The 23,006-nt window shown below is 46.4% G+C and overlaps 1 protein-coding gene across 10 annotated transcripts in view; it reads left to right on the top strand.

Moving 5' to 3' along the window:
* LOC109471967 (GATA-binding factor 2-like) overlaps nucleotides 1-23,006 on the top strand; it is a 38,281-nt gene that overhangs the window by 12,393 nt on the left and 2,882 nt on the right. The window contains exons 1-6 of one of the 10 annotated variants that reach the window (XM_019771539.1): nucleotides 6,392-6,569; nucleotides 11,108-11,474; nucleotides 12,850-13,434; nucleotides 14,161-14,241; nucleotides 15,931-16,076; nucleotides 19,652-19,777. In XM_019771539.1, the coding sequence (XP_019627098.1) occupies nucleotides 11,231-11,474; nucleotides 12,850-13,434; nucleotides 14,161-14,241; nucleotides 15,931-16,076; nucleotides 19,652-19,777 (1,182 nt within the window). In that variant the 5' untranslated portion in view covers nucleotides 6,392-6,569; nucleotides 11,108-11,230. Of the gene's footprint in view, nucleotides 1-6,391; nucleotides 6,570-6,984; nucleotides 7,003-8,308; nucleotides 8,547-10,297; nucleotides 10,684-10,715; nucleotides 10,969-11,107; nucleotides 11,475-12,849; nucleotides 13,435-14,160; nucleotides 14,242-15,930; nucleotides 16,077-19,651; nucleotides 19,778-23,006 lie in introns of those variants that run through there. The other 9 variants (XM_019771548.1, XM_019771557.1, XM_019771575.1 and 6 more) reach the window with 9 other exon arrangements.

Genomic DNA, 23,006 nt, shown 5'->3' with positions numbered 1-23,006 from the left:
GAGGTGTACATTGATTCGCAATTCAGTGATTCGTTGTTCATTGCGAAAGTATTGGCTGCTTGGAAATTTGGCTTGCATTCGGCGCCCTGAAAAGAAAAAATTGCACCATGTATGTTGTAGATTCTAGAATGTAGTGTAATGTTAGACGTAGTCTCTCATACCATTGTATTTTTTTTTTCATACATGTTGCTTGTACGCGCAATTAGCCCTCGGGTATGTATTTGCAATACTAGTAACTTCTTCTCGAATTCCTGAAAAGAAATAATGATTGAGAATGTCTTTCAAACGGCTAACTTAATTAACATACAGCTATCCCCTCGATACGGTGAGCTCTCCCGCGCTTTTTGAACAAACACAGGCCACCAGAAGCGCCTGTGCGGGAGGCTAGTCCGTGCTTGGTGGATCTGATCGAGCGCGCGCCGCCTTGAGGAGAGGGGACGGCCTCCGCGAACGGACCTAATTGTAGCGCCTTGTAATGGTCATTCGGGGCAACGCAGGGCCGACCGACAAGTGGAACCCCGCAGCTGATGTCGAACCGAAGCACCCCGGCAGGAGAAGGGGGCTTTAGTTAATGGAGGTGTCGGGACGGAGGAGAGAGAAGGAGATTACCCAGTCCTCTTGTCGGTCATCTTCAGGAACCCATGTTTTTTTCAAACGCCGTAGATGTAATGTAGCCCTACTTCAGACAATCACCGGGTCAGAGACGCGGCGAAGGCCGCATTAACTAGCGGAGACCTTAAGAAGCGAAATTTCCATCTCAAGTCGCTTCCTTCATCCCCGCTGTCAAAAACACCTGTCAACGCGTTCTTAAGGGTTTATCTTGTCGCATCGGCTTCCGACACGCATTCGAACACAAGTGGAACAACAACAAAGTCCTGCATGCGGCTGTTGGATTGTTGTGGCGAAATAATACTTTTTATGATGGGTGTTACAGATCGGTTTTCTTTTCATAACTTTTATTTTAAAATCATGTAACAAACATATCTCACGTTTTTGTCATGGAATCTTTTATAAATGAGCATATAGTGGTTACAGAGATAAAATTTCTTTTGGACGCTATTATGGAGCAGGATGTGCAGTAAAATGTATCCAATCAGAGTAAACAGGGTAAATATCTTAGTCGCTTACGGTACTAACACTATGATGCTTTGTTTTGTTATGTTATGGTTTTCTTGTTTTGTCTCTTTTGTTTTGTTTACGACTTCAGCTTAATTAGCATAATATTCCACTGATCCTCTAGGCGAAAATGTTGAATATCTTTGCATTATTAACATACCATAATTGTTCTGACGTTGTTGTAACGTGCATCTCTGCAGTGACCTACTCTGGTGTTCGTTCGTCCTTCCTACCCACAGGGTTACTAAGTGGCTTAACGCGTCCCCCGTCTACCTATAGGGCTACATAGAGCATTCTCCGCGCTACAGACAGATAAGCCTAAGCCTAATAGTTTCATTAAACAACCCGATACAGACATAGAACCAGACAGGTAGCGTCGCATGTCTCCAGTGCGTTGTGAATTTCAGTCTGTTACATGAAGAAACTGAAAGTCGGTGCAATGCGGCAACAAAACTACAACTTAACATTGCTTTTGCGTGAATACGTTACAATCGAATTGTAGACCAGAAAAATGCATTGATGTTTATCCAAAACAATGAATTGTAAACATTCTGCTCCTGCCTCCAATTTACGAATCGTTTTACCTTCGGTGCCAACACTCATGATTTTATACTTTTTGTTATGTTTTGGTTTACTGCTTTTGTCTTCTTTTTCATATACCTGGCGTATTGTATTTCTTTTAAGAGACGAACTCTAGCTGTGTCGACTCTGTGGTACAAATTCGTGACAAATTTATAAACAGCATATACAGGCGAATTCTATGAACAGGAACTAAGCTGTCGTGCTTACAAACAAAACAGTTTAGTAGTACACAGATCCAAGGTTGTTATCATCTCTTTTCTGTCTTTGTTCCAGTATAGCCAACGTACAAAAGGGTGATGGAAAATTTTGTTAATTCTTGGCCTTGCGTCACACCGCAAATACATACCTCGCATTCTGTTCAAGATGTAGTTTATTTGCTTCTTTTATTCACATTTGTTTTCAATGACTTGGGCGGAAAGCCAAATTCTTATGTCTTATTCTGAAAAGCCCTCTTTGTCAGTGTAGTTTCACAGCTAAATCCTGTCTTTGAAACTGTTCACGTAAAGTCACGATACTAGCCTCCGTAGCAGGCTTATGGGGGTTTGGTGCTCTTCGGCTGTTTTCTGATTAGCCCAGTTCTAAAACGGGGGTAATTCAACCAGGCCGGCTATGTTGTCTATATGCAATCAGAAAATAGCACATAAAAGCTCCCAAAGACGCTGAAGACCCCCCAAACCCCCCAGTTTTTGGAGGTTACCACGTTACTACCTCTAGACATGTGCTGTACATAAGTGTGTGGAAGAAGAACACAATTCAGCGGCATTAAACCCAGACAAGCTGAGCTGCCTGAGAATCAGAACACCCCGGGGCGACAGCAGTACAGCTGGGTGGGCCCTTGTCAGGACGGCGGCTTGACAATGTACATTGAGCTGGGTTTCGTCAGGAGTTGTCAGTGAATGTGAAGTCTTTCACTCTTAATGCGGAGAAAAGCTCCAGACTAGAGGGCGGCCAGCAGTACAGAGGTCACGCCTGGCAGCTCTCAGGAACACACTCAGGGTGCCTGCGATGTAGGGAAATGTTTTAGGATATGCTGCTTTGCTTTTACAAGAAACGGCATTTTTCAGCCTTCTTAGTGTCTACATACTAGTATTTGCCAATGATAGACAAGTATACTCGGAACTCTAGCCCAAGATTAGAGTGTATGACTATAGCTGGGTTTTGACTCTGAGGTATTGCATATTATAGATGCTACCTTAAAACAGTCTTTTTAGCATTATTATATTTGCCAATGATTCGAAAGTTTAAGAACTTTAGTCCAAGACTTCGAGGTATGATTGTAGCTGGCTTTGGCAATGTTTTATATATACATGTATTTACAAATACTAGTATTTCAAGACAAGGTTTCCCCCTACTGGCTGGTTCGAAAAAGACATGGGTTTGATTTTTGTTGTGTCAAAACCTGTATCAAAACCTTAATCTTACGTCGTATCAAAAAGTCACAAAGAATACATGTTGTGAACCAAGGTTGTTGAACATTGTGGTTTGAGAAATTGAGTGGGGGACCCTGCAGTTTTCATGCTTCTTGCTTATGTCTTTCTACAATTTCAAATGCCAAGTTATATCTAGTACATTTTAACTTGATATCTAAGCTCAACCTTTGTCTGCTTTGACACAGTATGAGTTTCACATTGGAAAATCATAGGGATGAAAACAATTGCGGATACGGTCTGCAACTAAACCTTACAATTCCACAATACTTCTATTGTTGACAGGTCGGTAATTGATATAGTTGCCGCCGCACACTGGAACAAGGCCACCGAATATTTCTCAAGTACCCGGGCGCCAGCCGGCAGCATATGTGATACTATATAAGGGTTAGTCTTTCAGATATTCCATAACACTTACTACAAGAGCAGCATATCGCAAATAGACGGACGCCTGTCAGACACTGATACTAGAACCACACCCTAGCCTTGTTGTTGAAGCCTACATGTATACTCCTATCGTGATCCCATCATCAAGATCGACATTTTACCATGATTTGCATATTAACTGCGGTGATAGGTCACGTCATAGACACGCCCACTCGTCTCGTATCTACGGAATCTTCACACTACATTGCCTACCGTAAATTAAATTACTTTCGCGATGGTTTTATTTCGTGGTGGGCGGGAAAGAGTGGTTTTCGCGATGTTTTAAATTCGCGGTCGGAACCATTCTTTAGCACAGTAGGGTGGCGTATTCATACATTTGTAGTGGAGCGACCACGGTGAAATATTAAAATCGCTGCAAAAGTTTAAAGATTTCCAGTATTTGTCCATCACAACAGTCAGTTGTGTGTGTGGACAGTTTGGGTCAGACCACGTTTTCCTCCGATTGTGAGGACCTGATAATGTAGTAAGCCATTCAGACTCTTCCAAACAGAGGTTTGGATTATCTCCTGTGTTTGGCCTTTTTTATGTGTGCGTTTTTATGCCATAAAAAATACACCAGTGCAAAAAAGAATACCCGATAAAAAACTTGAAACACGCCAAAAATAACCCAAAACCCAAACCTCTGCTTGGAGAGTAAGCCATTCAGTCTTCCCATCTATAATGACAAGTTTATTGCAAATTCCTACTCGAAGGCTAATCGCAAATAACAAAGATAAAAGAACACAGAGTACAAAATAACTTCAAAATCTACATAATAACACGAGGTAATTGTCTAAAACTATAGCTATGTATAGAACTATGTCTGATTTCTCTTTTGTAAACCATAGTAACACTAACAGCGCGAGCGCTCGCGGTGCCGACAGAGCGCCCTCCCCGTGATAACCCGTGAATGGTGAACTGCAGGAGATGTCAACTAGGCGGCGTAATGGCGATTTGATTTGAGGGGACGGTGGCGGGACGTGGCGACCTCCCGCCGGGAGGGGGGAGTCCATAAAGATGATGATGTTCCCCCTCGCCGTGAGTTCGGTGTGAGCGGGGCAGATGGGTCTTTATTATGACTTCGTACTTACGCGCTTGTTCTTTTGACCGCAGGAAGCATATGCTGTTTTCTCGCTATACTGTAGTCTCCACCAGACTCCTTCTGCAGGTTGAATGAAAAAAGGCCTAAAAAGGGGATATAATTGGCTAGAGGAGGCAAAATGGAGCTTCTCTGGGCGACCGACTCCTCTGACCAATTATATCCCCTTTTTAGGCCGATTTCTACTATTTATTCAGCCTGCAAAAGGAGTTTGGAGGAGACTAGATACTTCGTGACGCGCTTGTTCTTTGAACCGCAGGAGGCATATGCTGTGTTCTCGCTATGCTGTACTGCTGTAACAATGATGTCCTCCATTCCCATTCACTTAACCAGTCAGCGATCTTTCTTTCTTTTCTTTTCTTTTCACCCAGAAGTCTGGTTCTTTTGTGAAAAGTCGTGCCATGAAAATGGGAAGAGAATTGAGAATGGATGATTAAATGTCTGATTTGCTTAGTGTAATCTCATTTTTTCCTTCGGTCCGTCCGTTGTACATATCGTACAAACATATCAAGAAAGTCATCTTTAAACGCAAAGCGCTGAACTTAAACGGACCTACGACTTTTAGGCTTTTTATCGGGGTTTCTTTTTTGCACTTCAACATTTTTTTCCACCCAACCTAAAAAGTGAAAAAAAATTCCAGTGCAAAAAAGAAACCCCGATAAAAAAAGCCTTAAACACGCCAAAAATAACCCAAAACCTCTGCTTGGAGAGTAAGCTGTGGCCGTTGTGCGCCAGGTTGGTTTTTATCGTGAGCGACAGCGTAATTCTCCCGACCCCTCAGACATGACGAACAGACGCCCCTTGGGGGATGAGAAAGAACGCCAGAAAGGTCGGCCAACGTCTCAAACAGTTTGACACAGCAAGGACATTCCTATATAATGTCCTTGAGTAGAGAAAGGAGCATCGCACCGAGAATTTTTTACACCAGTGCCTCAAATCAAATCATATTTTGTCAGCCATTATCTTTTTTATCATAGTCTTTTTCTTGTACATCCATTTTATATCAGGAAAATATTATACGATAGTGTATAGGAAAACTACAAAAGTATGTTGAAGCCATTCAATTAAATACAAACACATTAGTAGCCACAAATTTGTGGATTTTCCACCTCAGAGCATTAACAAAACTAAACACAGCGTAGATGCATGGTTGATTTAATTGTCCCAACATGTGCAATTGTCTGTGTGAACTGTTTGTTGTTCTGTTTCGCTATTAATCATGTAAAGAAAATGTCACAGAAAATTGTTCATGTCACCACTGGTTATCTAAAAGGACCTTGGCAGTATTTTAAACGGCCCATGAAAATATCTTAACCGTGCAGTGAAGTGCACGAACACATTCTGACACCCTAAACCTATTAGGGCAGGCACGGTGGGAAATTAGCTAAAAAAATCTCGAAACGAAATCTCCAGTATCTCCGTTCCAAACCTGATTAGTGTGCCTGACGGTTTTACGTCCAAGGTCCCAGCGTGACCTGAGCGTGTTGTGTGGAGGGTAGGACTCGGGGTTTGGGGAATAACAGGGAGTAAACAGCGGCGGTGGTCGCGCCGTAAACAAGCCAGGGCAGCGCAGGCCGCGGCCTGTGACGCACGCGATAGTCATGGCGCGGGAGCGGAAATCGAATTTTCCTTACTTACTTCTCGATCAATACCGGTGGCTGGGCGCGTGAACGCGGGGTGAGGCAGGGTCCATGCATTATGCCATTTCATTACCGAGCGGTCAATCCTTCGGCAGAGGGCGGGCACGCCGTGGCCCCTTATCTCCGCAAGGATCCAGAGGTCCGCGGCTAGGGGGACGAGGTTGGGCACCGTCGGGCTACACAGGCCGTACATCAAAGCCACCCTCAGCGGTCGCTCTCGATCTCTTTTTTTTATTTCACGGACGTAACGCTACAACAACACACCTGCCGCGATACCAGGTAGGGCTACTAGATCTGTCTTCATAAAGATAGACTTGTGTCAGCAGCAGGTAGAGATACGGTCAGCCTGCATGGCCGTGGCACCGCGGTCTCAACAGGTGTCGTGGGGGCGCTACTCTCCCAGGTAGTCCCGGGGTGAGGGTTAGGTTATCAACCATGTAGTCAAACTCCGTCCCTCTGTATTAAATTACCTGCAGCGGCGTTTGATAAGCCTGCTTCATTGAACCTTGTCCGCGTTGATTAAGACACTCAGACATCCGTCTTTCCTGCGAGGCGCTACTAGTACTCTTTTTTTTGTGAGCGGAATGTAATCTTGTTCTTGTCCCGGGGCGAAACGACTTCTGTCAGGGTCCTGTGCACCTCGGTAGGATTTACTGGCCATTAGCTTAGAACATTGTTGTTTCCAGTCCTCGGGCGCCAAGACTCCTTTCCTGTAAGTACTTGTATTAAGACTACACCAGAAACCCTTAACCCGATTGATCAATAATTTCATCGTATATTTTCCTCATCCTATACCCACATTTCGTATTATTTCCTCCCCCCCCCCAGAAAGTAGCAAGATAGGGAGAAAATTTTGTGCTTATGGATACTACCAACATGCGTCTATAACTACCCATAAATATGTCTCTGTACAGAGTCCTGTTTTGTAGTATTATACCCAGCTGTGACGATCTGTGTTGGTGTCTCACAGTATCACTAGAACAGTTCCGGTTTTGGTGTGTTCATATGCAGAATGACAAACATTATAGTAAACATATCTGTGGTTCCAGTGAGGCACGTTTAAGACTTCTAGGAGAAGAACATAAAGGTGGATAAAATTGATTCTGATAATATGTTAGGTGATACATGTATACGACTATATTTTACAAGAATATTTAGCATTCGTTGAAAAATGGTACTGCTTGTAGGAATAATTAATTCATTTATTCCTTTTATTTATTTATTTTCAAACCTGGCACAAAGTTGTACCCCAGACTACCCATAGTCTTCGCAGCTTTGTTAAACCTTCAGCGTAACTTTATACAAGAGCAAGTGGCTGGCTCTGTGGATCCAATTTGCCCGTGACAACTATCACAATGGTGTGAAAAACTAATTATGCTGGCCTGCCTTCTCTTTTCACCAGACATCTCAGACGGTTGTTCACACACTTCTCTAGATGTCTCCACGAGTCAGTCCTGTTATTGTAGCTGATGACTCAATTAAGAAATTGCACCTTATATCTATTGTTTTCATCACTTTAATTTGGACCAGTTGAAGAACATTATGAATCTCACTTAACCTGTTTATTTTAGGTTGTCTGTACACAAATATTTTGGTTCTGTGGGAGTTGTCTCTCTTATAAATGGATTATGTAGTCTTTGTTGTGTTTTGTAAAGGTTCTATTTGTGTTGCTTTGCAATATTCATACAAAATTAAGCAATGTTTATTTGTTTAACAATGTCACAAAGCGTTAACATTATTATACCAATTGCACTCTCTATATCTGCCTTGAAAATATCTTCACATACTGAAATTCACTTATTGAAAAAATATATAACTAAAAAAAGCTTATCTTCTGTCAAAATTAATGCCCTAATGTTTTTCTATTATTTCGTGATTTATATTGTTTATGGGAGTAAAAACACAACACTTCACTGATAGGTTTATCTAAAAGTCATTCTACTGATTAATCTTAATTCTTATGATCACAAGCAATCTCTTAAGTAACTTACAAGTTCTTGAGAAAGTTCTTGAGAAAGCGAGACGGTGCTTCAGTCAGAACTTGTGCAGTAAAGTGGTCGTCTATCACAGGCAACCACAGCTTTTGACTTCGCCTTGGCGTTATTATTGGCTCGTCTTGACAAATCCCCTTCTGCGATTACACAACATTTTGACAAGCGGACCATCTGTGTCGAATCACAGTGCCGACGGAGCGCGCGTCACCTTGTCTGCCTGCCGCCCGCGCCCGTCAAAAATCGCGCCGAGCTTTAAACCACGGTAATCGGACCATCTGTGCGCCACCGTAAAAGATCTGTGCGAGCTAGTAGAGTCGCCCGCGGAGCTTTTCTAGGGCTTCGGAATCGCGGCAGAATTAGTGGAAAATCCCTGTCACTGTAGGACTCTTGTGTAATCTCGGCGGAGCCCGGCAGAGCCACCAGTCGGGCCGGGTGTAAAGCCGCTCCGCGGTGTTGCGTTTCGCCTGGGAGCCGCGGCGTGTTCAACTCCTCCCCGCCTGGGATTTACCAGGCTTGTGGCCGCCCGTGTTCCCGCGGTCGCGGGTCACGGGTAAAAACAGCGCGGACCTTCCAACGAGCCGAGTAGGTGATTACCACTCGCGACAACCACTACAGCGCCGACCAGAAAAGGTCGGCTACTTGCACCGGAGCTTTCTTTATACGTGCGCCTGGCCCGTGGCGATCATTTGTGAGCCTCAGATCGCTGCTAACTTGGGCGAGCACTGAGTCCGCCTTCCCCTCATTCAGAAACGCTAATGGCTCGATTATCAGTGCTTCAAACATACATTACCCCGGGAAAGGTTATCGTAACGCAATTATGTCGTTTGGGTCTAACGAAATCATCACGCTTTGCGTTGCTCTTTCCGTTGGTGCCAGAGGAGGGAAAATCTAATTCTGCTAATATTCCTCCATTCAATTACATCGGGGAGGGAGGCCCGGCATGACAGCTCATTTCCAAATACCAAATGTTTCTACCTTGATTTGATTTATCGCCTTTATCATACTCTGACATTTTCTGGCTAATTGGTAGAGAGAATTGCATTCAGTAACGACCACTTTATTCCTCCTAACATATACATACATATACAACTACTCGTATATTTTCCTTCTCTCTCCGAAAAGTTTTTTGCGGGCTCCTTGGGCCGTCTTATTTACCTTTCTCGTGACGTCAGGTCGCTGGCGTCAGTGTGGCTGGGTATGTAAAGAAGCGCAGTGCTTCAAAAGCAGCGAGGAGATCGCCCAATTACACTCTGTCAATCGAATGTGTGAGTGGAAACCAAACGGACATCCCTAAGGCGATATAGAGTTTTTGGACTGCCACCGCCAGCGTCGTGGAGTCACCACACACACACCGCACACACTTGTACCGAACTTAGCACGGAGACGGTCACTAAAGGAAAACTTGGCGTCTTTTCTCCGTTTGCGGGTTTGGGATAACCATCTTCTAACTGCTTATCTCCATAGTGGCACGTGGAGTAGGGCCAATTCGCACTTGCCCCGATTGTTGCAAAGTAATCATTGTGGCACAACGTCCCCGATACAAATCTACAAAACCCGAAACACGAAGCACGCCGTTTTATTAAAACAGCGATCCATTTCCGACACCGAGAGTTCATCAAAAGTGCATTTCAAGACACCCGGAGCTGTTGGCCAGGCCGTTTATGGACTGACTTCGGGGTCACTTGTCGCAGGAAGTTTTTGTGACGGAATCTGGGCTTAATTTGGGGGGTGTTGGTGGCCACAAAGCCCGTTGAAGAGGGAATAATGTGAGAAATCCAAATATAATCTTCAGTAAAGTCCTCAGAGATAATTTGGCTGATAAGAGAGCGCAGTGTTTGATTACCTCACCCCCCTACTACACAAACAAATAGTGTGCGCTGTAAATACATTTACTGTCTTGTGGTCTGACATCTCTGCGCCGGGGAAACACCCGCACTTGTCTGATATATTCTTGAAAAAAAAAAAGAAGCGAAGTGTTCCACTCTCACGTGCGCGTATATAGGCGATTACAATCGCTAATGCTAATTTCTGGCTTTTCTTTTGAGTGACAGGAGGAGTTGATGAATTGCCTGTTTACTTTTCTGGCCAATCGGGGCGGGGCTGTCAGGGGGCCCGCCGCCGTAACGTCAAAATCAACAATCTAATAGGGCTCATGATTGGTCATTAGTAGGCGCGACGCGCCGTGCCTGTCTATAGCTCTGAGCCGACTGGCGCCAACATTGCGGGAGAATGTGCCGAAAAAGAAGTTTGCAACAAACGCCTTCTTGTTTGCTGGTCACACACGAGGTCGCAGCACCAGCGCGCGCACGGTCCCGCCAGCAGCGATACTTGGTGCCAGCCTCCTTCGGAGAGTGATCGCAGCCCCGCCGAGGCGACGCCGCACGAGCCCCGGTGCCCATGTACGTCTGCTTGACCCCGCTATACGCCACTTTGTCAACTACCGTAGTGGATGTAAACACTGTATCGGGCCGCTTGCTTAGTCCCAGCTGATCCGCCGGCACGCTCAGACAACAACGGCCTGCCAAACTTTGTCTTATCGTACCAATTAGATCTGCGATATTTGCCCGAAAAGTTGGACGATGCAAGGGGAAATACCCCCTCGTTGTGTGTAGCTCGTAGGTGTCGTTTGTTGTCGAGAGATCGCTGATCTGTTTGGACATAGGTGGTCGGCGTGTCCTCCCTTTGTGAGGAAGAGTCTTATACTTTTGTGTGTCGTAATTGTGAGCACTTCTGTTGATATTGTTGATTTATTGTTATATACACGAAAGTTGTGATCACAGATAGGCCGTACGTGTGTTTCATCACGGATTATCTCCCCTTTAGATCCGCGCTGCTCTGCACTGACTGAGATTGAACGTTGCGGACCTGGATCTCGATCTGGCCTTCGCACGAGGGTCGAGCCTGGGGTCACTCACCGGACGGTGCCAGTTCCCGCCTCGGGGAGTCATGGAGGTAGCCAGTGAGCAGCCGCGCTGGATGCACCCGATGCAGACCCACGACGCGCACGGCTCGGCCGCCGAGAGGATGCACGCCGCACACGCGGGCTTCGTCGAGCCCTCGCAGCTCCTGCCACCCGAGGACATCGACGTGTTCTTCCACCACCTGGACGCCCAGGGCAACCCGGTGAACCAGGCGGGCTACTACGCCTCGTCCGCCGCCCGAGCCGCCGCCGTGTACCGCCCACCTCACGGTAAGAACAACAACCACTTGTCCTACTACAGTTCACTTCACCGTCAATGTTTTCATGGTTATCCTTTATTTGTGCTAGTCTTTTTTGTGTGTGTGTGAGCAAGAACATGACACCCGACATCCCCGGACACCGTCAAGCGATGTTGTTGTGATAGTCTTGTTTAAAAATTAACCGTAGTGAGATATGGTCACGATCGTGATGGTGACAAAGAATTTGCGGTCACAAGCCATCAAGTTTAATTCTTTTGTGTCTGCTCGCTCGTTTGGCTCTTGAGTGGCCATCGTAGACCATGTGCATGCGTGTATGTTGTCTTTCGTTGCTACACAGTAACTCTACCAGCGCACACGTCCCAAAATATGCTGACTACGTCTTGTGTTGTGTATATCTCTCAGAAGGTTATCACCACTTGTTAAAGACGGCCCGACAATATGGGAGTAATTTTCGGCTGATGTGTGTAAGGATGTTTTGAGAGTGTCAGACGGCCTCTGGCATGTTTGTAATTGGGATAAAATATAACATTCCACGAGCTAGAAAGAACATAAAAAGAACTGCGACCAGTACGTAAGTCGACGATCGGTCTAACCCTGTACATAGGATGTTTGTAGTTGGTAACAGTAGGATGTTAGTTGGTAACGTACTTGTTGTACGTGTAAGTAGACGGCTAGTTAGCACGACGACGATCTCTCTGCTACAAGTCCCGCCAGTGCCCTTGACTGTCACGGACCTGGCGTGTGTAGCTTTGCCGGCCGCCTGCTCACCGACATCGCCTCGAGCCGGGCGGTGTGATCCCCATTACTTTACTTACTAACGCGTGAGAGCAGAGAGTATAGTCGGAAGAGTATAAGGCCGTCGGTGACCGGTTTGATATGATCTCCTGACCTCCGGTGGACTGAAAAAAAAAGGCAGGCCGGGGATGATGTAGTGGTGGTCGTACATCAGACGAAGTGCGACAGGAAAGAGGTCTGTGGAGGAAGGGGTACCCGCGCCGCCGCGAGGTGGCATGACAGATTCATGAGCGACCGATCCCGGGTTGGTTGGTTGGCAGGTTGGTCTGTCGCGGCGTCCTAGCCCCGGCTTCCCGGAAATAGTGGCCTATTTTAGCCCCTGACATCATTGCAGGAAGTCTTGTGCACTTCATGTGCCAAAGAGTGAGAGAGAGTCAAGTCAGTCGCAACTCGGAGATTGCTGTGTACAGACGGGAGAGAAAAAAATCTGTCCCACAGCAAGCCTACCGGGGATTAGGCCCGCTTTTAGGTCGTGTGAAGAGGAAATCGAATCAGTCAGACAGCGAGGATCTGCCGCGTTAATCCTAGCCATAACTCTAATATTTCGGGTATGAATTGTAACATGAGCAAATCTCTGGTCTCTTCACCAGCGCCCGTGGCGGGGAGTCAGGTCTGCCGGCCGCACTTCCACACGCCGACGGCCATGCAGTGGATCGAGAGTACCAAAAAAGTGACGCTGATGCACCCGGGGCACAGTGGGCACACGGCCTGGTGCACCAACCCCTTCACCAAGTCCGTGCACCACCCCAGCGCCTCCGGTCCCATCACCGTGCACCCCGCGTCGTCCCTGGCCTCCACCGCCTCCAGCGCCCACACGTCCCCTTCCATCTTCAACTTCCCGCCGACGCCTCCCAAGGAGAACACCCCGGACAACGTGACCAGCAGCAGTGGCAGCGGCGCCGCCGCCGCCCTCTCCGGCTCGGGGGCTACCGCCGACGACAAGCTCAAGGCGGCGAGCAACAATCACTACAGCATGGCTAATTCCATGACACCGTCCTTCTCTTCTCCGTCAGTAGTGTCGCAGCCGCAGGCCCACCACCCCGTCCCAACCTACCCGGCCTACGTCAGCTCGGACTTCGCCTCCGGACTAGGCTTCCACCCCGGCGTGCTCAGCACCCACAACCCCCTCCCGCCCACCTCCGTCGCCAAGCCGAAGACGAAACGCTCCAGTACCGGTAAGTGCTCCCACACACGTCCTTTATACTTTTTACTCACAACTTCGCCCCTTCTGATCCCCCCTAACACAACTGCCGTTCCTCTGTTGTTGTTAGCTAGTGCACAGTTCCATACACTGTCTCCAGAAAATTATGCTTTATAATATTATATCCTCTCACGAGTCTCTCTACCTGGTATCCATCCCTCTCCATCTGTGTCAGTAATTGACTCAGAGAGAGAAATAAGTGCCATTACACCCCGCCAGTCCCCATGTGATGGGTATAAACCGGGTCTCAACGGGTAGGGTAGATATTAGCGGGAAATGCGACCGTTTTCCTGCGTTGGCAATAAAAGTTGTGTCATGAGCGTTAACGCGGGAGCAGGTGTGTGATTGGGTTCTCCCTACAAGTACTCACTCACTCAACACAACACACGAAGCGGTTGAGAAGGGGGGACCACAAGGCCGTACACAGTCAGTGTGAAGCTCAAACACTACTACCATGAAATCGGAGATTACACGATGTATGTTATCGATGTAGTAGCACAATATCCATGCATGACAGTAGTTTGGGGGGCACTGAGACAGAGCTGAGAGCTCGCCTGGCGGGACCTCGACTCGGCGTACCCCGGCGCCCTCCCGTTCTTGATGTGCAAAAATTGTGATTGCATTAATCTGGCCGTTACGGCACCTCTTGTCCACATCTGATTCAATTATCCTTGCTTTGTGTTCACCCCGGCACGTTCAGGACGACAGCGCACATATTGCTGCCCTACCGTGACTGCTCAACCGCCAGTCCCCGGCCATTTCGACAGCCCCGAGCCCGCCGGTGAGGCTTTAATTATGTTCCTACTGGGAATCCGTCGACTAAATTCGAAACAAAGTGGATTTCAGAATTCCCACGAACTCCGAGTCCATGCAAAATTCATGACTGGGTGCCTATCGAACGGTATAGGATGATAATTACTTTCGGAATGAAGACGAAGGTAATCCTATTATGATACACCAGCTAATGCACATGTATTGGGCTATATCTGCGGCCTCCGAAAACGTTTGACAAGCCACAACTGCTGCGTCCGACGCATCCCAAAATTGCAATTTCACCCGACGCGCACCCGAACACATTCTGCAAATGTATTTTCAATTTTCCACGCATCAAATATAAAACCTGGTGGAGCCAGCGTGGCTGCGGCCGAGCGAAACAGGTTTTTCGCCCAAATCCCCACTCAAGTCCCGAGACGGCAGATTTGTGGGATTTCGGGCCCAACCTTTACGATTCGGGCAGACGGTGATGTCTGTTTTAAAACCGTTACCTGTCTGTGGAGTTAGAAGTTGAGACGGCACTTACACAGCGACCTACTAGTACTACTACTTACCACTAGAGGTGTGTCCATGAGCCAATAGCAACAAAAACCTCTAGAAAACCTTGGCAATTTGTTAAAGGGAACGTTTCCTATATTATATTAGGTACAAGCTTTACAAATGCACCGTTTTATCGCAAAACAATGAAACGAAAACAAGACCTCACGAAAGCGAACTCCCCGCAGAGATTGGTTGATCTTGATGCGAAACTTCTCTAGACCCCTCTCCCCTCCCCGTGGAGGATTAAGAACCCGATGTATCAAAGTTGAAGCGTGCAAAAACAAACACACGGAAAGCCACGGAAAAGGTAGAGCATAAATCAACAGCGTCTGCCAACGTTCTGTTGATACAGCGATTTTCATCTGACACGAGTCGGTGCTGCGAAATGACCCCGATATTTGATTATCTTTTTAACGATTATGACGAATCAAACAAACTCGAAGCGATGGGTACAGCTACAGACAGTGGTACGTAAATACACGGAGTTCGCGATTTTGATCGATATTATTACAGCAATGACGGACTCCCAGTGGGCTACATATGATGCTTGCGTGTCGTCCTGTATTGTGCCATAGGTCTGCTCGGGCACACTGAACTTCGCTGGGACCGCTCAAATAACGGACTGTGCTTTTACAACATTGTCTCATTGATTTTGATTTGAAAAAATACGTTGAAAGATGTAACACTTCATTCGTAACGTCGAGCGAAATTCAGTGTGCTGGCAGATAAATGTGAATTTCTGAGTTCTAAAGCGACTGATTATTTTTTAGTCACCAGGGGCGCGTTCAAATTGGGCGACTTGATTCTAGTAGTATTTGGTAGATCAAAAAGTTGAAAAAGGGCCCTCTATCCTTGAACTTACTGCATAAAGATATTCCATCTATTCTCCTCTATCAAATACCTGTTGCTTTTCACGTTTGGATGAAGCTGTCGCGTATGTTTTCCGTTTTCTTCTTCAGTATCATTTCTATCTAACACAAGCGGGTTTTAGAGCTCAGAAACGCTGTCTCCTATCCTTCAATGAGTTTAATCGTAGTAGGAAGTGTTACTGTATCATAGAGACGACTAGAACACAACCGATACAAGTTCATGTCAAGAAGTCACTAACGTCTGTTTTTGTGTTTTTCTCTTCTCTTGTGTGTGTGTGTGTGTACAGAAGGTCGGGAGTGCGTGAACTGTGGGGCGACCTCGACGCCGCTGTGGCGACGTGACGGCACCGGCCACTACCTGTGCAATGCCTGTGGTCTCTACCACAAGATGAACGGCCAGAACCGACCCCTCATCAAGCCCAAGCGGAGACTGGTGAGTCAGAAACCCTTCTCTTATTCATGTGACTGTGCCCTATAGCAGAATGGATCAGAGTAGTAGTCAGGTTGACTCAGAAATGCTTACATTGTTCCTTGGTAGTAGGAAAGTGTAAAGAAGGCCAGAACCTAGGAATATCAAAAATAAGAAAAAGATTCTCCTATATGCTGCACAGAGTGACAGATATGATTCCGCTTAAATATGTGAAGCCTGGTTGTATCATTCGGCCAGGTAGGAACTCTTGTTTCCAGTTTTGGCCGCTCATCAATGAATTGTCATTTCTGGTCCTTGTGAGTTGTACGAGGTTTTGCAGTAGCATCACTGAGAGTTTTCCTTGTGTTTGTCCTCGTATCTTTGTCCAGTCCTGTTCGCATTCGTCTTGTGGTAAGGTTCAGATTCATTTTTGAGACGAAGACTCGAATGTTTCAGCTCACTTGTTCATGAGTGTGGGTTTGCATGTCTACATATGTTGGCATTGTATTGCTTTGTTGAAGGAAAACTCGTTGGGGCCTTTTCCTGCCTGCGGAAAAATAGTTTTGAAGTCTAAATTTGGACTTCCCGTTTGGTTTTACTCGTCGCGTGGGTGATGTTCCTGTTGTTTTCGATTAAGCACAGCTGAATATAGACGCAAAATTTCAGCATGCCAACCGGTATCCCAGAGGGTACTAGTAAAACTTGTAGATTTGGCATTGTATTCTGTAGCCTTTCATTCTGAACTATCTTTGGAGGGAAAGGACGGTACGTTGTTTTATCTCTCGACCCACGAGCGTGTACTGTTGACTGTTTTCAATTAGAGTTGTTATAGTATCTGGAAGTTTTCTGGTGACTTTTATGTGGCTACCAGTCCTGACCCACCAGGCAAGCAGCGATGTCTGTGTTCACTAATGCAGGCGGCAAATAGAGAGACAATAGCCAGATGAGACGCCTTGTTGTTCCGTGTGTGAAGTTTTCATTTGCCCCTCGCTGCGAAAACGTGTAGCCGAATTCTCGCCCATTGTCGAGACGGCATTCTGACGAAAGATTGATGATGATAGATTTGGCTCCTCCGCGGCCCAGTAAAACAGATCGCTCTGGTCGAGCCACGGAGTTGGGAAACAAAAAGAACCACTCGAGAAATTCCGTGCTTGTAAGACGGCCAAACAGCCAGCTCGTGTTGGCTTTGCCCTCTAAAAAGGGAGGAGGGTGCACAGGCAGTTCACAGTTTGTCTAGAACTATTAAAGGGTCTCCCTGCAAAGTTGACAGTAGTAGCACTGCCTGGGTGACAACCAACTTGTGTTATCTTCTGTGATATCTCTCGCGATCGGCTCTTAATGATTTTTAAACTGCATGGTGGTTACCTCGCCGGCGATGAGAGGCTAATTTATCACAGGGCAGGGAAAAGTGGCAGTAGTAGTAGAGTAACGTGCCTTGACGGTTTGCTCTGACAACCACACGCACACGTACTCCGGCACACACACCAGCAGGAGCAGTAAATCTTGCCGTGAGATCTTGTTTCCTCGGTGTGACATCGTTGGCGTGTCCGTGTGAATAGCCGCGGACAAAGCGCGTCGTGCTGGGGCACATTATTCGCCCGGAATCTGATGTGCATTTGATGGAGTGGCGGGGAAAGACCGACCTTATCAGGGGGCGCCAGATAAACCCGGGCTCGTGCCACCACCTCACGACTGAGGTTTCCGCTTCCTCCCCTCGTGGTCTGCCCCACACCCACGGGAGAACAAAGAAACATCCCTTAAAAAAGACGAGAAAAAATGCATATTGAAGAACTCTTAAAACAACCTTTGGGATTTTACACCCGAAGTTTCGGTGACCATTTGGCACCTCCTTCTGTTGCCTTGAAGACCGAGGTGACAGACACGACCACCGAAACGTCGGTGTACAAAAACGCACTGGTTGTTCAGGAAAAATAGCCTGGATGCCAGACTGTGTTCAGGGCCATGCAGTTTCTGTTGTTTAGGGTCTAACTGAGAGGTGCCTTTGGTAAAAATTTTCCCGGGGACACGTTGGCCTTAGACTAGTTAGAGCCGAGACCCTGGCACCTGGGCCATTGAATAAAGAACCTTCTCGTGCAGTCTCTTGCCAACCTGGTGAAACTGTGCACGAATCCTCTCTCTTGAGATCGACGGTTTGGGACAAAAGTTTGGGGACACGACTCGGGTGTCGGGAGAGCACAACCCCCCAACCGCCGGCTGACGTCGCCTGCCCGGGGTCGGATTCTGTTTGTTGATGTAAGGCGCCCAACACATGTAACATCTACCGTGTTGGGTTTTGTTTTGCCCCATACTCGAATGGCCATTTTCTTTCGCAGGCCATTGTTTCCCGTTTCAGTAAACAGATAAATCGGGGTTGAGTAAACTTACCGGGTTACCCTAAGTGTGGACATTCAATATATTCCCTCCTCCCAAATGGACCTTTGGTCACCCCGGCTTTTGTGGCGAGGCTCAAACACCGTTTGTTGCAAACCCTTGTGTCAATTTGAAACAGTACTGAGTAGAAAGTCTACCTTTCAACCATACAATTGTACAAACAAAGGCCCTCGATTCTACAAGAAACTCTTGAAACGGTTTGTTTTTTGAGGAAATACAACCGGCGCACGTCCAATTCACCGCTTTGACAAAAGCGTTACTGTTGAAATATCGCGAGCATTTTGAACGACCGAAAAAAAGCACAACAGAGTCCCTTTTTTAACACGACGAACCATCAACAAGTCAGATTACACTACATACGTTTATTTATTTTCCTCCCGTCAGCACGAAACCTACTCTCGAAGCAGAGGTTATGGGGGAATGATCGTTAGCTTTTTATATATGGCCGTTGTTGGCCGGCGACTTTCTCTGGCCAATGGATGCTGCCTGGCCAATTTTATACTGTCTTTTTGCCACCGAAAGGGATCTGCTTGGAGATTAACGATACCGTCAGGGGCAGCGTGAGGGGAGGACCAGCGTTACACTGACATTTGCGCCATATCCTGTTCCTCGCCACACGAGGCGCTGTGTCGTGCCGAGAGATTTCCTTTCTCAAAGACCAGATTTCCTCCCTGCGTCTAGTACTTCCTTCTCTGCGTCTGCTCGTTTTGGGGCGAGGAAATAAATAAAATAAACAACGGTGCAGATCCCGGCAACAGGTTGTACCTACCCTAGCACGCGAGAAAGGAAAAATCCCTGAATTTCAAGCACAGAATAAATTCATATTCCCTATGCAACTAGGCGATCCATCTCAAAAGCTCCATCTGTTCTTACATCTATAGCTGCCTTGAGCAGTGAGAAGTTGAACTTGTAGTACATATTAGCAAGGAGGTTCAAAAGATAGGTAAACGTTAGCAAATATAGATGTAGTAGTATGATACAACACTTTTATGTCACTGTAATTGTATCTAGAAGAACTGCTTTATTACAATGGCCTGTACTTTGACAAGTTGTTACAAGAGCATAAAGTGTAAAGGACTTTCGTTCATTCATTTGTTACTTTGCTTGTATTGTAAGAGCAGAAACGCAATTCATTCATTCTTTAAGTGAAATAAGGCAATGAACTCATGAATGTGACGCGTTTTTCCTTGTTTTCCCTGTCCCTCCAGTCCGCTGCACGAAGAGCTGGCACGCAGTGTGCGAACTGCAAGACCACCACCACCACCCTGTGGCGAAGGAACCAGAACGGCGACCCTGTGTGCAACGCCTGTGGACTTTACTACAAGCTGCACGCGGTAAGGAAACATTTAACATACACATCGTGTCAGAACACAGAATTGACAACTTAGCATTGACATTGGAGCGATATGAAACCACCGTGTTTTGTAGAGTCTACACAAGGAAATGTTGATTTGGATACAACAGGGAATTTATTTTATATACGGTCTCTGACAGACTGCTCGATATAGCTGTGAGGAACTGCGATGGAAAACGTCCAAATTCCACACTTAAGGTTTATTTTAGTAATCCCTCTAAGTCTACCAAGCATCCTCTACTCTTAGCAGATTAGGACTATTACTTGGAAAAACGGTTGGTTGTTTACTTATCAAGTTTAGCAAAGTCTACACAGTGCACACACACGAGGAAATCCTCCATGTACCTTAGCTCCCATTAAGTTCCACTCTCAAAAACGCTCCGCAAACAAATCCGCTGTTTGGAGGACACTTGACGGGTCAATAGGACAGGAAATGTTTACCTGCCAAATTATATCACCCGAGAAAACGTCCAGATTATTCCGATGGTCTGATAAAGGGCTGATCCGTTTATTGGAAGAAGTGGACAGGATCAACACCGGGAACATGCTAGCACAATCTTAGCAAAACGTGTAAGGGGCAGGACTGTGCGTGCGTTACGTTAGATTTACGGCCGCTTCTAAGGTATCGCTGCCAAGCTTCCACCGCTCATCAGTCTGTTGATCAAGGTCAGCGCCGGGTCAGCGGAAAGGGGGGCAGGGGTAGGGGAGGTATGCCCGATATCTTGTTAATCACTTGTTGTGGGCTTTCTAACGGTTGATTACAGGCACTCGCGGATGCATAGCGAAGTTTGGTCTAAAACAGGACGCTGGCTTGACAGCGAAGTGACGCGATGCTAAAAGTCTGAAATCTAATCGGCCATGTCAAGAGTGTCGAGGGGTACTTCGTAGAGAAAGAGAGTTTGCTCAAGCTATTTGCTCACCGCATTGTGAGGGTCCTGGAGCAGTCTGATTTGACAGGGGTTGTCGGAAGGGGCTAATGAATTTTTCATGCCGCCGGGGGTTCGCAGACTTCTTGGCTCGGTGTAAAAATCTTTACATGGTTGATTAGGTTTCAATGAGTGTCTTGTGTTCGACTCAATAAGGGAAGTTTTAGTTTGTTTTCGTGGGTGGATGTGGCTGGAGCGCCCTTAAAACGCCCTACCGACGATACTATAGCCTGCTTGAAGTTTACCGCTTCTGAAAAAGGCCCGAACTTGATCAGACCTTGAGCTGTGAGTACGAAAGATTTGTCACTATTGCCTCTGAGAGCGCCAGGTCTCACCGAGACCACATTTCACGGATTTGCTCTCTGAGTGACAGCAAGGAACGCCCCACCAAAGCTCGAGACGGGTGGTTGTTTTGTTAATCACGTGCTTGGCGCCAGCATAATTTCATTAATTAATTCACGCTCGGAGGCAAACCACGAATCATCTGGTGTTTATTAAGACGGCGTTTAAATCATGTTAAATTCATTAGCACTTTGAGGAAGAATCTGTGGGTTAATTGGCCACGATAAAGTTTTAAACTTTCACGCAGGATCGTGGACGTTAAGAAAACGTCGGGGACGAACCCAAGCCAAGTTCCTAAATGTTTTCTCAGGACTGAAACCGATACCGGGGTCGTGCTCCTAACGAAAGGCGGGGGAGACACACTCGGGAATACGGTTTGACCTGGAAAGTTGCTAAAGAGAGAGCACGGAGATCGCGTCAAGTAGGTCAGTTGGTTCTAACGAGATCAGTATGTGTTCTGTCAGTGTGGTAGGACTAGGAGATAGCAGTGTCCTCACAGTGTCAGTACTAACTACTAGTAACACCGATCTCGTCAAGAAGCCATAGGAGTTACTAGTACTCCTCATTGTCCCCAAAGACAACAGTGTATCTGTGACAATGGGACAAAAGGGCGAGTGGGTGGGACGTATTACGGGAGACAATGGCCCGCAGATTGTGTTTGTCTTACCGCATGTGTCTTGCTGTCGCCAGCGGTATAGACAACGGCGTGACAGGCCCTCCCCTCGCGCCATGGGGGTCCCGTCCCTCGGGGTGAAGTTTGGGGAACCTGGACAAAAGATAAATCAACAAATAACAAGATCCGTAAATAGCTTATAGCTCGCGAGCGGTCTTCGAAACTTGTGACAGGGTTAGCCTTCGTAGCAGGCTAATAGAACTGGGGGTCTGGTGGTCTTCGGCTGTCTTCTGATTAGCCCAGTTCTAAAACGGGGTAATTCAACCAGGTCGGCTATGTTGTCTATATGCAATCAGAAAATAGCACATAAAATATCCCATAGACCCTGAAGACCCTCAAAACATTGGCATGCTATGGAGGCTATGACAGGTCTTGGTGGTTGGTTGGCACACTCTTGTGAGCCATATCGTATAGGAAAATATTACATTGTTTATACAGCAAAGTCCTCTTGGCACCTAAACATAAAACAGACCAAAACACAGACAGGGAAAGAAACATATCAAATTTTCATTCAAAGACAACGAAAACATATCTGTCAGATTTACTTTCCGAACATTCACACGACTTTTGTAGTGTACCGTGTATCGTGGACATTATGTACATCCTTGCTGGTATCTATCTAAAGTGGAAGCATTGTGATGTCCACAATGCTACACAACACATTACACACCGGGCAGGATTTGGAGAAACCCAATTGTGATGTTATCTGGCGGTGGTTATGACATGATAGGACATACTTTCAGGATACAATGGTGAAGTCATGCAAGTAAATGTGCGTTGATAAGGGATGTAGGATATCGGCGTGACCTTTTCTCAGTAATTGCAGGTTCCTAGCTGCAGTGCCTTGTGATTAGGCATGCCTGCTTTTGTACTGCGAGAAATAGATAGAAATGGTAGGCTCAAAGTCAAGCCTTGGAAATGGTCCACTGAGCTTGACTAGAAGCCAAGCAAGCCTTCTTTTTATTATAGAAGAAGTGGGTAAATTCGTGTTCCATTGCCTAAAAAGAAGAAGTCAAATCCTACAAAACTAGTACCATGTATGTTGTAGAATATAGTATAATGTTAGACGTAGTCCCACATACCATTGTATTTTCTTTCTTCATACATGTTGTTTGTAACTGCTATTAGCCCTCGGGCATGTATTTGCAATAAACTTTCAATTCAATTTATTTGTGGGGAGTAAAGGTGGCAAACATTTAACGTTGAGGACTGCTAGAACATCTTGCCAAAAGTCACAACAACCTGTGATGTAAGCGTTGACGGCTTAC

The sequence above is a fragment of the Branchiostoma belcheri genome, unplaced genomic scaffold (assembly GCF_001625305.1).
Source record: "Branchiostoma belcheri isolate BF01 breed outbred unplaced genomic scaffold, Haploidv18h27 scaffold10, whole genome shotgun sequence".
Lineage (NCBI taxonomy): Eukaryota > Metazoa > Chordata > Leptocardii > Amphioxiformes > Branchiostomatidae > Branchiostoma > Branchiostoma belcheri.
Note: the sequence above shows the minus strand (reverse complement) of the source record. Positions and strands in the feature narration are given on the sequence as shown.